This window comes from Ostrea edulis, chromosome 8 (assembly GCF_947568905.1).
Source record: "Ostrea edulis chromosome 8, xbOstEdul1.1, whole genome shotgun sequence".
NCBI lineage: Eukaryota > Metazoa > Mollusca > Bivalvia > Ostreida > Ostreidae > Ostrea > Ostrea edulis.
In genome coordinates this window covers 49,555,567-49,571,431 of record NC_079171.1, presented here as the reverse complement: position 1 = coordinate 49,571,431, position 15,865 = coordinate 49,555,567, and the positions used below count along the sequence as shown (strand labels likewise).

At 35.3% G+C, this 15,865-nt stretch overlaps 1 protein-coding gene across 2 annotated transcripts in view; it reads right to left on the bottom strand.

Annotated features, from left to right (window-relative positions):
• Window positions 1-15,504, bottom strand: part of LOC125661864 (transient receptor potential cation channel subfamily M member 8-like) — a 70,566-nt gene extending 55,062 nt beyond the window's left edge. Inside the window, exons 1-3 of one of the 2 annotated variants that reach the window (XM_056146373.1) lie at window positions 15,366-15,504; window positions 5,877-5,930; window positions 3,256-3,418 (exon numbers count right to left, since the gene is read on the bottom strand). In XM_056146373.1, coding sequence (XP_056002348.1) covers window positions 3,256-3,418 — 163 coding nt within the window. In that variant the 5' untranslated portion in view covers window positions 5,877-5,930; window positions 15,366-15,504. The remainder of the gene's footprint in view (window positions 1-3,255; window positions 3,419-5,876; window positions 5,931-15,365) is intronic. The other variant, XM_056146372.1, reaches the window with a different exon arrangement.
• Window positions 15,505-15,865: the final 361 nt, after the last annotated feature.

Below are 15,865 nucleotides of genomic sequence, written 5' to 3'. Positions count from 1 at the left end.
GAGTCCCGTGTCACAGCAGGTGTGGCACGATAAAGATCCCTCCCTGCTCAAAGGCCATACGCGCCGAGCATAGGCCTAAATTTTGCAGCCCTTCACCGGCAGTGGTGACGTCTCCATATGAGTGAAATATTCTCGAGACGGACGTAAAACAATATTAAATCAATCAACCCTGCATGCTTTTATAGGGCCCTATGATTTAGCCATTGATGGGACACTATGACTTAGCCTGGGTGAGACATTATGAACTAGCCTTAATGGGGTATTGTGAACGAGCCTTGATTGGGCATTGATTGATAGCCTTAATGGTGTATTGTGAACGAGCCTTGATTGGGCATTGATTGATAGCCTTAATGGTGCAATACAGATATGTAACCTTAATTGGACACACTATTGTGTTAATATCTTGTTAATTATTACTGTGCAGAAAAATATTTTTGAGTACCTGAATTTAAGTTTCAGAGCAATAAAATCCAATTTTGATTCAATACGGATAGTAATAATGGCATTATGAAAGCTATATATTTCCTAAACAATATAAATGTTGACTTGGAAGTTGATGTTTTGAATTCTAGTTATGAGAGTGATCACTGTTCATTATCTTGGCTTTTCCTTTTAAAGTAATCAAAATTATTTTTTGCAATATCACTAGCCTATCTATTTTTTCAATAAAGGTTCTCATGTCGATAGAGTGTTCGTTGAACCATAGTTTCAGAGTAAAGTGTTAGCGCTTATCATTGACTTTTTCAGATTTTTTAATTGTTTCTCAGGAATATACACGTGACAATACGTAATTAACATGACCTTGAGAAAATCTAATTTCTTTGTGCATGCCTTGATGGGGCATTGTGAATCAGCCTTGATGGGGGCATTATGAACTAGCCTTGATGGGGTATTATGAAAACGCCTTTATGGGGCATTGGTTATATATGCCCCGTGTCAATTAGCCTTAATGGGACAACGTAATTCTGTATCATATTTTAATTTGACAAATGTTATGTTAATGTCCTAATTAGTCCTGTAAATAAGTATATTTTTTAGTATCTGCCTTGAAGTTTCAGAGCAATAAAATCCAGAGAGAATGACATGATGAAAGCTATGCATTTACTAAACAATACAAATGCTGACTTGGCAGTTGATGTTTTGAATTTTATTTTGAAGCAATTAAACAATATGATTTTGGGAATACTGTGGTAGTTTGGGTTTTACTTTTACTTTTATTTCTGGATTTCGATCCCGATGTAAATTATTCACCCGTTGTATTTGACCACGCCCACTTTATCTTTCAGCCAATAACTTTAATGACAGTTTCTATTGTTTAATTTGCTATATAAATCCATGCATCTTACTATTCGTCGAAGCGAGACAGCTGGCCTTGCTAGCTGCACTTCTCCTTCCATTATTCCTATATTGGAATAACGTTTCCATCTACTTTGCCCCTTTTTACTTACTAAATTATTATTATTACCTTTTGGGAGAATTTCTTGATAGATTCTAGGCTAAGTTCGTAGGCTTTAGGAGTGTGTATTTGTCACATTCATACTGGTAATAAATTCGTAAAGTGTTATTTATCTTATTTTCATTTCTATTGAATTTATTTTCAAGTTTAAAATCATAGTGTAGTTGGGTCGTTTCGAAGTCGCCACTATCAAAATAAAATAAAACTAACACAACGCGAAGTACAGACTATACGAACGCCAGACCTGCTACAATATCATAAGCCTCACCATATTTTGAATGAAGGTTCTCATGTCAAGAGCGTGTTTGTTCAAGCATAGTTTTAGAGTAATGTGTTAGTACTTATCATTAACTTTTTAGATTATTTGAAGTGTTTCTTACCACTATTTGTGACAATACGTAATTAATGTGACTTTGATAAGATATAAATTTGTGTGTGCTCTGATGGGAGATTGTGATTTAGCCTTGATGGGGCATTATGAAGTAGCCTTGATGGGACATTGTGATTTGGTTTTGATGGGGCATTATGATTTAGCCTTGATGGGGCGTTACGAAGTAGCCTTGATGGGACATTGTGATTAAGCCTTGATGGGGCGTTATGAAGTAGCCTTCATGGGGCATTATGATTTACCCTTGATGGTGCGTTATGAAGTAGCCTTGATGGGACATTGTGATTTAACCTTGATGGGGCGTTATGAAGTAGCCTTGATGGGACATTGTGATTTAGCCTTGATGGGACATTGTGATTTGGCCTTAATGGGGCATTATGATGTAGCCTTGATGGGGCGTTACGAAGTAGCCTTGATGGGACATTGTGTTTTAGCCTTGATTGGGCGTTATGAAGTAGCCTTCATGGGGCATTATGATTTAGCCTTGATGGGGCGTTATGAAGTAGCCTTGATGGGACATTGTGGTTTAGCCTTGATGGGGCATATGCAGTAGCCTTGATGAAACATTGATATTTAGCCTTGATGGGACATTATGAATTCGCCTTGATGGATTATTACGACCGAACCTTGATGGAACATTGATTGATTTCTGGACAGTGTCAAATAGCCTTCATGGGGCAATATAAATATATATCATAACCTTCATTTAACAAATGATTGTGTTAATGACTTGTATATAACAACATTTTTGTAATTTCAGATAACATGTAGTTATTCCAGCTGGAAAGAAATTCAGGATCCAACATTTAAGAATACGGTGCACAGATAGAAATATATTGTTTTACGTTGTACGTAGTATTTTTCATACAAGGCAACATTGTTTTTGTGCCTAGAAGAGGTAACAAATGACTTTGACTCAAACACGTCACAAGATTTCCATGCTGTAAGCAATTCAAAGAATGACTGCAGAGTGTCAAAAAGTTTTCGGAATGAAACGTTCAATCCAGTATTTTAATATATAACAGGTTCTTTAAATTTCACGATGCTATTCTATATATGTTTTCTCATGGTTCAGAATGATGCCAATCTCAATATGTTTGGAAATATCTAGAAAAGACATAAAGCAAATAAAATCAACACAATGTGACCTTATGTGGATCATCGTTTGCATAACAGTACACATTATATTTATATGAATAACTATGCAAGATATTACAGGTAATTTACAGGACAGCAAAACTGGGGGATTCACGTTTTACGTACCAAGCGTTGCTTGGGGGGATAAATCATCTAACAAAGTTGTTTGGAAGGCATGGATAAAACGTCACAGTGGTTCAATGGTTTTGATTTGTACAAGTTCTTGGTCATCATTGATCACGAGACTTTTACTACACGTGATTTTACTACTTACCCCCTCCACTTTTAGCCGCCTCAATCAATGCTGTCTGGAATACTGTTTTGGCCCAGGGTCTAGGGACAAAGCTGTCTGAATCACCAATGACGGAAAACACCATGGTCGGGGTACTGCCAACATGTTCCTTAATTCTATTCCAAGATGTTTTCACGTCTGACATCTAATAATTGACAGCATATATCTTTCATCGAATGCAACGTAAATGAACATGCACAGATGTATGATGATCGACATTCAAGAAAAGTAATGGGTCGGTTCAGAACAGGTTGTGGTATTGAATATGATAAAGGATGTTCCTTTATCACATATTTACCCCTTTATTCAATGGATATCACTCATGCGATAAATAATTCGTATACCATAGTAGGTGTTCCTACGCTGCTAGACGTAATGTACATAGGAAAAGGATCAGGATGCAAAACTCCCCTAATATTGTAAAAAATTATGGAAGATGTACAGGTGTTAGATTCTTCAAAATTTGGAAACAATGATTTTATATGTGAACTAATTACATATAGTTGTGATCGACGGAACAGACTCATTATCTAGCGTAGTTATCGTCTCGAAGAAGTGAAGCAATCTGCTGCAGCTCAGCATTGCATACACCCCCTGATCATGTTTTGTATAGATCTCAATGATCAAGGGAAAAATACATTGGGAAAAAAAACACATTAAGTGACATGAACTGAAATCGTTTTTCGAAATGAAGACTCTTTTATTGAAGCAGCCCCGCCCCGCCCCGCCCCCTTATCATGACTGATCATATCTTACTGTGTAAATGTATCTGTGTGTTAGAAAACCTGATAGTTCACATTAGGAAGTGAACATACTAAGATCCTTCATCACATATTTGCCCCTTTATCTAGTGGATATCAACTTCCCAACCCTATACACCAAATAAAATCGGGGGAAAAAATTCAACTGTGCACACAAAACGATTCATCACTTTTTATACAGATGTAAGAAACAAAAGCACATCCAACATTAGAAGATCCACGACCCTTCATGTCAGAGGAAACATTAAAATCCTCTGAATAATGATATAAATGGTGGAAAATTCATTGTAAACATGTCAACAACAAAAAAGACCGCGCGTCACCTATAACACGGATTCGGATGACTGACATATTCATAAATAATCATTCAGTTTCAAAGTAAAACTTTCTATAATGTAAATGTTCTCATTCAAAAATGATCTTTTATAAATTAAACATTGTGACAGTCAATATTCATTTCCCAACGATCTACTTGTATCGGTGTAATGTTGACGTTACGAATGTAGTTCGGGTTGAGGTAAACAAAACAGGATATTTTTCAAATGCGAATTCAATAGTTTTTTGAATAGTCTATGTAATAAAAAGAATACCCCATGGTTTTTGGTTGGATATGATTATTTTTCAACGTATTTTTATCCCCTCGCCATGGCTTGGATTTAGATAACACATTTCGTTGGGTCGAGGACTCTGCTGGTGGAATGTTAGTCCCCGAGGGTCTCCACAGCCCAGTAGCTAAGTACTTCGTTACTAGCTTGAAAATACGGATGTATATTTAATTGCTGTGATGAAATTTAGAAATTCATTTCAAAATTAAGGATTATATCCCTCACGCATAGCTCTTGTCCTTAAACGAATTTGACTCCACTTTCTGGCACTCTGATTTCCCTATAATAGCTCTAAAAGTTGATTGTTATTTCGGATTTCAAAAAAAATCGGTTGAGCATCACTAAAGAGACATTTGTCGAAATGCGCACCTGGTGCATCTAAATTGGTACCGTATAAGTTTTACATGATAATCATACCCAACCACAAACAATGGGAGATCCTATACGTGTATGAGAGTTTCAAACTTTGCTACCCTTTTTCGTAGAGTAAAGCGCGAGATACACTTGTACAAGCACATTGCTGTATGACCTTTGTAAAACAAAGTATAGATCTAAGAAACAAAAATACCGATTATCCAATATTCATCTACACTTTTTTTTGCATTAAGTAGAAAAATGATTGGTGAGCGATAGCATAGCACTAGTAAAACAGACATAATGATAATTTACCCCCCCCCCCCCCCCCCCACTCCCTCTTCTTCATTTCAGGAGATTCTACGGTATTTTTCTGCGGAAAAAAAATGTAGTTTTTTTTCCCCAAATCATACCCAAAGAGGAAACGAATTACTTAGCTTAAAAGTTTATAATTGTAGGTATTGCTTGGAAGCATATTTAAGTTCTAGAAATAAAATTCTAAAGCACAGATTGGAGTGGCGTACGTGTACGTTTTGAGTGATTCGTTGTTGGATAACGTTGATGGAATAAATCATTAACGGCCACAATAGTTCGCACAATAACTTTATAGTTATCGGAGATCAAGTCATTCAATGAGGCACGAAACAATCAACTACATATGTTGTTTAAATGTTTAGTGTTACAAATGAACTCGCCTAATCTACATTTGCACTACTCTCCTCCCAATAGAAATAATAATTTATCATTGATAGTAGAAACCAAATATGTTTAATATTGCATAGATCGACAGATTGTATGCTTTCAGGCACATATGTTCTTTATATTCTGTATCAATTAAAATATTAAATTTATACAACTATTAGTGTTGACTCTGCGCACCTACCTTTTAGCTTTTTTACCCTTCACAGTTCACCTCCTGGATTCTTCACGTATTGTCCTAATGCGAAAATAAAGTTGAAGTCTGAAATTCACTCATTGTAAATCAAAATGTTTAACGTATACAAAGTTTTTATTGCAAGTAAATCCTTGCATCTCCTTTTGTCTTGTAATTAGTTCATGGGCAGAGGTATCAAATTCTCTGTCCAGATGTCATAATAGTAAATGTCCGAGTCCGTGTTTTCCAACTCTCTTTTTCATATTGCTTATAGGAGTTACTAAATAAATAAAAATTCAAGAGAATTACCTATAATATCAAAATGAAATATAAACTCCTTAAAACATTATCTTTATTATAATGATAAACTTTCACGGCGGGTCTGAGTCTATCGGTACTCTGTTGTCAATCTTATTTTTCTTGTTTTACCTACCTTTCAATTTTTTTTACTCGCATTCAAACATCAAGTTGTAGGTGAAGTGTTACAAGAATATACTTATGCTTAGTGCACAGGGCCGCGACAGTGAGGGTTCTTCACTTACCGACGTCTCCCACAACCTCCGTTTTAAGGACTTATCCGAAAGATCTGTAAATACCAGGCGTTTGGCGAAGGAGCAATCACTACCTATGTTTTAGTCTTAGTTTTGACGCGGTCATAGTACGAACAGGGCTCGAGTTCACGGTTTTTCATTCACGAAGCGAACTGTGATACTGCGATAGGTTTGAATTCATTGTGAGATTTATGAAATTGATCGGTGCTTCGTGTGCATTTGGACGTATAGACCCATGCCTTATAGTGCGCCCTCTGACGTAATAATGAGACACAATATAAAGAATGCTTGAGGTTTTACATACTGTCGAGAATTGTTCACTCATATTGAAACATTACCAGTTGTAGGTGAAGTACCACAAATTCAGACCCTATGCTTAGCGCTTAGGGCCATGTCTGTGTGTTTTTTGAATACTGACAACGCCTGTTGCTACACGGGACCTCTGTTTTAAAGTCATACCCAAAAGACCCGCTATTCTAGCTTCTAAATGGTGAGAGTTTGGCGTAGGAGCAATCGCCAACTTTGTTTAAGTCGTAAGTTTGACGTGCCCATGTCACGAGCTGTAATCGACAGCACGATGTCCTGAAAAGTTACGAAGCAAACACACAATCGCTGTGAAGTTATTTATAGAGGATGTAATCCTCTCAAGGCTCGGAGGGCCATGAGAGCGGAGCTCTTCCTGTAGGCAACATGTATATACATGTTTAAAAGAAAAATATAGAAAACTAATGAAAAATTAAACCACACCTATGGAACTTAAAAATGTTGGTTCCAATGGCGTTGGTTCGAGTATTAGCACGTGGAGATGTATTTCTCCATTTTGAGTCTCGTGTACCCAAGTTCAGGTAGTTCTGAGATGATACATAAAATCCGTAAAACCATGTAAATCTTATTTTCTTAATCATATGTATATATAATCACTCCTCGGTTAAAGTGATTGTACCATGCACCCTGTGTTTGTGAATTTACTAAACACCGACGCTGGATATGACGTCAGAATGCACTGTTTATATCAGTGACATTGAGATCCCCGCGTTAAATGAAAAGGCGGATCAAAAATGTCTAAAGTTAGAATACTTTAATTCAGCTCTGTCCTCACACTTTAGGTGCTAACTCTTTTTTGTCCTGTTATGGATCTTGATACTAATGTCAATACTTCTTGCTTCGCCCTCAAACGCGGTCACGCCGTAAGGCATATCACATTATATTCGATATATCTCTTTAAACAATGCAAGTTTTTCCATAATCCCTTCAGCCAAATGACAATTTTGTTCTGCAACGATCAGGTCAACAGACGCTATATAGAATTCCAAAAGATGGAACATGGGAACTGCTGTTGTATTTTCTATTATTTGCTATGTAGATAATATTACAACATTTCGTAAGATCACCAGTACACGATATTGTTCATGGATTGCTGTTGTCCGCCACACTTAACAATTTTTCAGTTATCTGGTGGCGCGACGTTTTTATTAGTGGAATAGAGAACACAGATATAATGTACCTGGGAAGAGACCACCGACCTTCCGCAAGTGAATTGGGAAACTTTCTCACTTACCGGCGCAAGCGGGATTTGAACCCGCGCCTACCAGAGGTAAGAGGCCGAGGATATTTTGCTGCGCAATGAAGAGGACACAGTTTTTGTCACCTGCGATACACGTATAAATGCATAGAAATAAACTTATTTTAGTTGTGATCATGTATTATTGTATTGACTCATATGAAATATCGCTTGTATTGAATTCATGATAAATCCCCGAACAGAATCTTACTATTTCTGTTTCAAAACCTTGGTTAATCAATCTTAATTAAGATTAAAAAAATATATATCCATGCACTCAAGTAAGTTAACGATCATTAGAACGGGTGATGTACTCTTACTTTATGTCTTTATCAGGGTTATGGATTTTCCTTTCGATAGTGATTGGTAGAAAATATATGATGTGAAAATTATGAAATGATGTTCATTAAAATGGAGATAAGTCGGTGTTGTTCTAATCTACGTACAGTTGAACAACGTTGTAAGATGTTTAGTCTTAACAAAATGAGAAGACAAAAGGCAAAATCAATATTGTCTAGGTTACTAAATCTTTTTTGTAAGCATAAAGTAATAGCATTACATTAAATTCGACTGACGTTCTAATGCTTTTAAGCTAGTTCATGTAGAAAGCATTGCTTCCAACTATCAGAATTCACCTCAATTTCTTCTTGAGATTGATGATTCATACTATTGCACACAAGCACGTAAAGAGTAAAGACCCATGCACAAAAATCAATTGCGTAAAAAAAAAAATCAAATCAAATAAAAAAAAAACAACAGCAAAAATATTTGATATCCGTTGATTGTAAATCTTTTTAAAATGTCACAAAATAAAAGCCTGTCCTATTTCGATATTATAAAAGAAAAGACTACAGGCAAGATATAATATGAAACATTAACAAAACCGTGAAGTGTTGGTTATTCGTACAGTTTCCCCCAATAGGTATGTTATCATATAACAGCGGTGTTATTACAGCATGTTGACAATGCTGACAAATAATGCTACGATTGTAATTTCTCCATAGTAATCATTGACACTATGACTAGATGGTAAACGTTACTATTATTTCCGGAGCGCATGATAGAATAGAGGAATGTTTGTTTAAATGGTTGCAACAGCTGATGGTGTTCCTATTTTCAGGGATATCCTTGTAAACCCATAGTTCGTACGGGTCATGGAAAGTCATGGGATTTCACGTCTTCCTGGTTTCAATTTTCGATAAACTACATGAATTAAGATAAAAATCATTTAAAATAAATTGATATCGTTTCGTCTAATCCGAAACCTATATTGGTTTAATCTGCATTATAAAAGCGCTTGGTACAAACTAGTGTCCGTTGCTGTAAGTGTTTAATTGCAAGCGCGGAATATCATAATAAATGTAATATTGCATAGACCAATGACTTTTTAACGCCTGTTGGAATTGTTGCGCACACGAAGTGAATGAACGATATCTTTAATTCAAATGAATCTAAAAACATTCCTTGTTGACTTCCGGTGTACATAAGATTTATGAGAAAGTGTAAGGTTTTTTGTGCAAACAGGGAGCGGGGGTAGAATTCCTGAGAACTGAAGCTTTAAAAAAAACCAATTGGTTCATTGTCATCAAATGTGAAAGCGACAACGATCTTTTTAAGTTCCACTCAGCGTCGTGCGTTAGAAATACCAGTCTATCAGATGACGACTTTGTTGTAGAAAGTATTTACGGTGGGTTAAACATTTGCTCTGTAGATCGTAATATTCTGCATTACTGTTTTATGCTGAAATTTTATATATCCTTAATGATACAGTCATAAATCCATGAAATATGACCTGAACCTTGACCGAATGGCCATGAGTTTTCAATTCTGATAGATACTTCCGTGCTCATTATTACTATGCACTCAGTTTATCAGGGGAAATTTGAGTAATCAATATATAAACGAAGTATGGTACAAAAATATATTTAAGATGTCATTTGAAAATTAATTTTAGAGTTAACCAAGGTCGTCAAAATATGAATGAACGCGATTGCTAATAGCACCCCCCCCCCCTCCGCCGTCACTCGGTACGACGACGTGACTGTAATGAAGGGGTGGCTATAATCAGACTGTAACTGTAAGGCAGTGAATATTCCTAGGTCTTGTTTTCGTTTTTGATGACTGGATTGTAAATTAATTTCAGGGAAAACGAGTCTGGATTTCTCAATACGTATGAAATTTATCAAAATATGCGATGAAATTGTCAAACTTTCATAACTTATCAAAGTTTGCATTGTCATGGTTATTTTGTTATGCCATGTTGATCAACTGACCCACGGAAGTACAGTCCAATGCGTCAAAGAAATGAATACCAGCCCTAGCCTATTTTAACTGTTGACGCAAACGAGAAGAAAAATGCATCTCAAGGGATTAAGATATTTCTGAAATTTTTAGAAATAAAGTTTGAATCATATCTACTTTTATCAAAATTGATTGCAAAGTCATAAAGCTCTAAATTTATCCAAGTGAAGTAAATACAAATTTCACTGTCATATATACAATGTTGTGTTTATAATAAAAGCCATACATAGGCCTATTGTTCATTGTGGTTTGTATTTTTAAAAATAATTGCGTTACATTTTTCAATATTCACTTGTAACTTCGATTCCAATCTGAAGTATGAGCATTCAAATTGAAAAGTGTACTACATTTGTTAAGTGATGTATTTTAGTATTAAATCATTCATATCATGAACTGTCATGGTACATATAAGCATGATAAATCCTTATACATTAAAGTAAACACGGGTCAAATTATGTAGGCCTACATCAGTTTCCTGCAACACCATGGGAAAAACGCCATTTGGATACAACCATTCCTACGCAGGATACAGGCGTGCTTTTAACGCAGAGTACAACCAACTCATAGTATATCAATCATAGTATATGGATAGAGACGTGAATTTAGAAGTTGAAAGAAAGCTTGAACTTCCGTCTTAAACTTGTAATCCAAATTGTAATATTCAATTAAAATGTAGAAACTCGAAATTTTGAATCATTATTGTACAGCTAGCATAAGGGGTAGTAAAATTTATTTGACCTGCCAATGTTTATGCTCTCACTTGCCCTATGGACTAATAAAAAAGTTAATCGCAAGGACTGATATAAGTTAAAGCTGTATGGTCCGAATTACAATATCTTTTTTCCATCTCGTAAAAACGCTATTAAATCATCGCACGTATGTAGTTATGAGACTGTACGACCTATCATAAATTATTTCACCTGTTTTAACCCAAATAATTTGATTTTAAATCGATGTTTACAAATAACCGCGTCACTCTGCCATTTCAAGTGACAGTCACGTGACCAGTTCAAACTTTCAGATCATCGGTGGTCTTATTTGTGTAAAGCTGTGTATTTTGTTATAACAGTACCGTACCATAAGTTTAATAGAAATAAAAATATCAAATGCCTCTCAGTAATTCGTTGTTTTACGCTCTTTCAGCCTTAAAACTATACATTTGCGTATGAGTTAATGCATCATGTTGGGATTCCCCTGACGCGCGTGGGTCTATTTATAGACGTCTATTATGGGATGATTTATATATGTAGCCACTATATTTACTTTCTAAATAATATTCGCACTGTTTTCTTTTACATGCAGATGTTTTCAAGCATGTAATTAAGGGAAAGTTAATAACTTTATAAAGTAATTAATCTGCTTTAAAGTAATTATGTAGAAAAATAATACATGAACATCGGGTCATACAGCTTTAAAACACGCAGATAAACTGTTAAATGTGAAGTTAAGGGTTATAATATATGTAGTCCATATACATGTATACCTTCTCTATCGTGAATTTTATTTTATAAAGAGAAGTTATGCATATACATTCATTATTACTACACATTTTAACATCTTAATAATAGAAATTTAGAGATATAGGGATATATTTGATAATTGATATTCTTAATCCTCGATAGAGAGAGAGAGAGAGAGAGAGAGAGAGAGAGAGAGAGAAGGGGGGCGCATCTTATTGTTTTAAACTATGCAATTCAACAACTTATAAAGAATTATGGTGTATTGTATATTATATATTCAACCTAAACTACTGTTTAAGCATGTAAACTTAATCACGAAGTAGTTTATAGTAAAAAAAACGTTCAATGTGTATTGAATGTCTTATTTAATCGATGTGACAGAGAAAATTCGGTTGCAGCTGGAACTCCTTTCCGCCCAGATAGTCTTGCATTGCGTTTTCTAAGTTCGTCTCTAAGAGCAGTGAGGTCCTACGAACCGTAATCCGCCTTCGTTACTAAATATTCAACAACTTTCTAATCTAAACGTGTCCTTCCGACGCTCTGTTAAACTTGAGGTTAGAAACGCCTTGGGCGTTAACGGATCGTGCGCCACCTGTAATCAAGGGCGAGTAATTTGAAGTTTTATTTGCCAATGCATTAGTTTTTAGTAGTTTTGCCCAGCGCGACAATTTAAGGACAAAATTATGAATACACGTCTTTTCTTCGCGTCAAACGCAATAATGGAAAATATAATGCACTACATATATGATCGACAGGAAAGATGCTTTATAAGTAGAGATAATCGGCAAGTATGCACAAATTGTCACAAGGTCATTATTTTTATTCACTGTAACCAAGTGTGCAAAAAAAAACAAAAACAAAAAAACAAGCAAGATATGCAATATACATCTATAGCGCATATTTCATGTTACTTCAGTCATGGGCGTTGGAATTTGATTCAAATCATGTGTTCCATTGATAAGCTATTATGTCATACTGTCAAAACATCGATACATGTGTAAATATAAATAGTAAAACACGTGTATAAAATAGATTCATAAACATATATGTGATTTCTCCCTATCTAATCTTAAAACCTCTGTATATTTTTTTTTTAGTTTTTGGGAGCCATGCTTTAACTACAAAAGCCCTGACTGGTTTTAAAAGGACAAATGCTATGTATTTGAATACACAGGGGTATCATGGGGTTTAATTAAAGTTAATCGTTAAGGTTTTGTCAAACGAGCAGTCAGGTAACAGATATGACGGTCCCCGCAGTACTATTGTCATTCAGTAATTTGATGAGAAAACCACACTCATCAATATCCACAAGAATAAAAAAAAAGTTGCAGTGCTTTGAAAATTAATTCATAACAAAAACATTACAATATCCATTTGTACCAATTCCACTTCTCCTTTTCTTTTGTAATATATATTTGTGGGGGGGGGGGGGGTAATCAAAAATTATTTTGCAAAATATGTCATATAAAAGAACTTTGTGCTTATACATATATTTAGATATACTTAATTTTGAATCAAAAACACGACTTTCAATTCTGGGGCTAGTGTAGGATTATATTGCATTATAAAATTTTATATCGTGTAGGTTTGTCTGTGGGTTCGATCTCGATGGGCTGGGTGTTTATATTTTGTGTACCTTGGTAAAATGAAAAGAGCGTCTTAAGTATTGTTACAAACACGGGGTCTCTATAATGAAATATTTACTTACATGATTACTTAGAATAGAAGTATATGGAAAACGTCAAACAATCTTACAACGAGGATTAATATCGTCTTAAAATCTTATCATTGCTGTTTCACAAAACACTTGTATAAAAACAACAATCTTAATTGATTGCTATAAATCTTTCAGATATGTGTGTTATGTATAAACTGCAGATGATAGCGACCTATGATTTACTAAAAAAAAAAAAAATAGATGGTATATAAAACGCTGCCTACACGATTCTTATATATATTTATAAATATATGTAACCATCGCAGAATCGTCTCTCAAATCTGAGATAATCGATTTTTAAAAAATGGATTAATGGTACTTGCCTTTAATTTTATGCTGTATGTGCACGGTGTATAACTGAAAATTCACAAATATCAACTATATTTCATTTTTCTGCTCTCGTCTTCCACTCCAAATTAAGAATGCTGTACTTTTGCCAATATCAGGTTTCAGATTACCGTAGAGAATGACAATTTCCCCCAGTGTGTACATGTAAAATGTGATCTGCTATTTAAATTCAACATTTTATTAACAATTATGTAACCATGGTAATCAAAGTCGCATGCTACCGTGTTCGTGGTATTCTTGATCTCGTTTGTTTAATCAATTTGCTGTTCAGTTGATTTTTAAAAATGAATTTTAGTGCAAAGCATATACATGTATGTGTGTCTGCGTACAACTTTTACATGAATGTTACGTGTAACTATATAGTGTTTACACAAATTCAGACCTATGTTTAGCGCTTAAAGCCGTAGAAGTGAAGATTCATGTGTTGATATTTCTCCACTTTATATATACATGTACTAGTATAAAATATCCCTGTTCATGCTCTCTGTGAAGTGTTTCGTATTTTCTACCTTCCTCTCTGTAATGTATAACTGTACTCTTATGAAAATAAGACATTGATTAACGTGCCTACATCCGCCGTAAATGCCTGAAATATTGCCAAAACGGGGTAAAACCGCAATCAATCAACAACGCCTGCCGCGACACGAGACCTCTGTTTTTAAAGTCATATGCGAATAATCTGCAACTCTCACATTTAAATACCGAGCGTTTGGCGAAGGAGCAATAATTACTGAAGTTTATATCTTGGGTTCAAATGACGCGGCCATGGCACGAGCGGGGCTCGAACTCACGTGGTTACAAAGCGAACGCTCTACCACTGAACTACCGTGATCGCTAGTACAAGGAGAATATGGCTAGTCGTGTTGGATGCGTCGGTGCGTCGCATTTTTTTCTTCTAAAAAAATATCTATCACTAGGGTTCATCAGAAATCGCACGTGGTGGGTCACAATAGGAGTAGGTTGATATGTACACAAGCACTTGGGGCATGGGACACGTAACCTTTTGGGATCTGAGAATTACACCCTTAATTAATTAATTTATTGTAAATATGCATGATATATCACCTTAGAATGTATGTTACATTTAATTGATTCTTTAGTGATTGCACATGTAAGAAGAAATAAATTCACTGTTAACGATAATTTATAATAAAACGTAATTAGAGACCAAAATAACATTTTTTTCTATAATCTTTAATGTATATTCACATAATAAATGTGTTGATCCCAGATCAGAAAAAAAAATAATGGGGGTTACATGATCCATGTCCCAAGGCCTGTGGTTTCCAGAGATCGATATGTCAATGTATAACCTAAATTCATTCTCATTTAGTGTAGAATCCCGTGGGGATCCGGGTTAGAATAGGGACTCAGTACCCCTTGCTTGTTGTAGAAGGCGATTAAATGGGGCCGTCATTCGGATGAGACCGCAAAAACCGAGGTCCCGTGTCACAGCAGGTGTGGCACGATAAAGATCCCTCCCTGCTCAATGGCCATAAGCGCCGAGCATAGACCGAAATTTTAATGAAATCCAAAGTAAATCACAACTCAGAATCTTACCTGTCCATAAAGTTCTCCTGTCAGGATAGGCAACTTTAGTAAATTGCCGCGTACCTTTGTGGGGAGAAATAGCTTGTCTGGACAACACGCTTTATCATGTGCACTGTGTTTGGCGTTAACTATTAAATTACTTTTTTTTCAAGATTTCAATCTCCAAAATTTGAGTATTTTAATTCATTAAATCAATTGACTCGTGAGACTGTATTGATGATTACACACCCATGCATATGCAAGGTGCCATAATCTATTTAAACGATTTTCGGAAAATGCTGTTTTGAATGAATTGTATGCGAAGTTATTGATCGGTAGTTTCGTATGAAACTAAGGAGGTTCAAGGACAAACCAAGTTTACATTGGGGATCAGTATTTCACATAATTCATCGACATTCTGTGTAGATAGAAGATACGAAAACGGATGTTTCCTTCTGATTTTATTAGCATACCATTAGAAAGTTGGATTATAATAAATATTAATTAGCATTTGATAAGTATTTAAAATT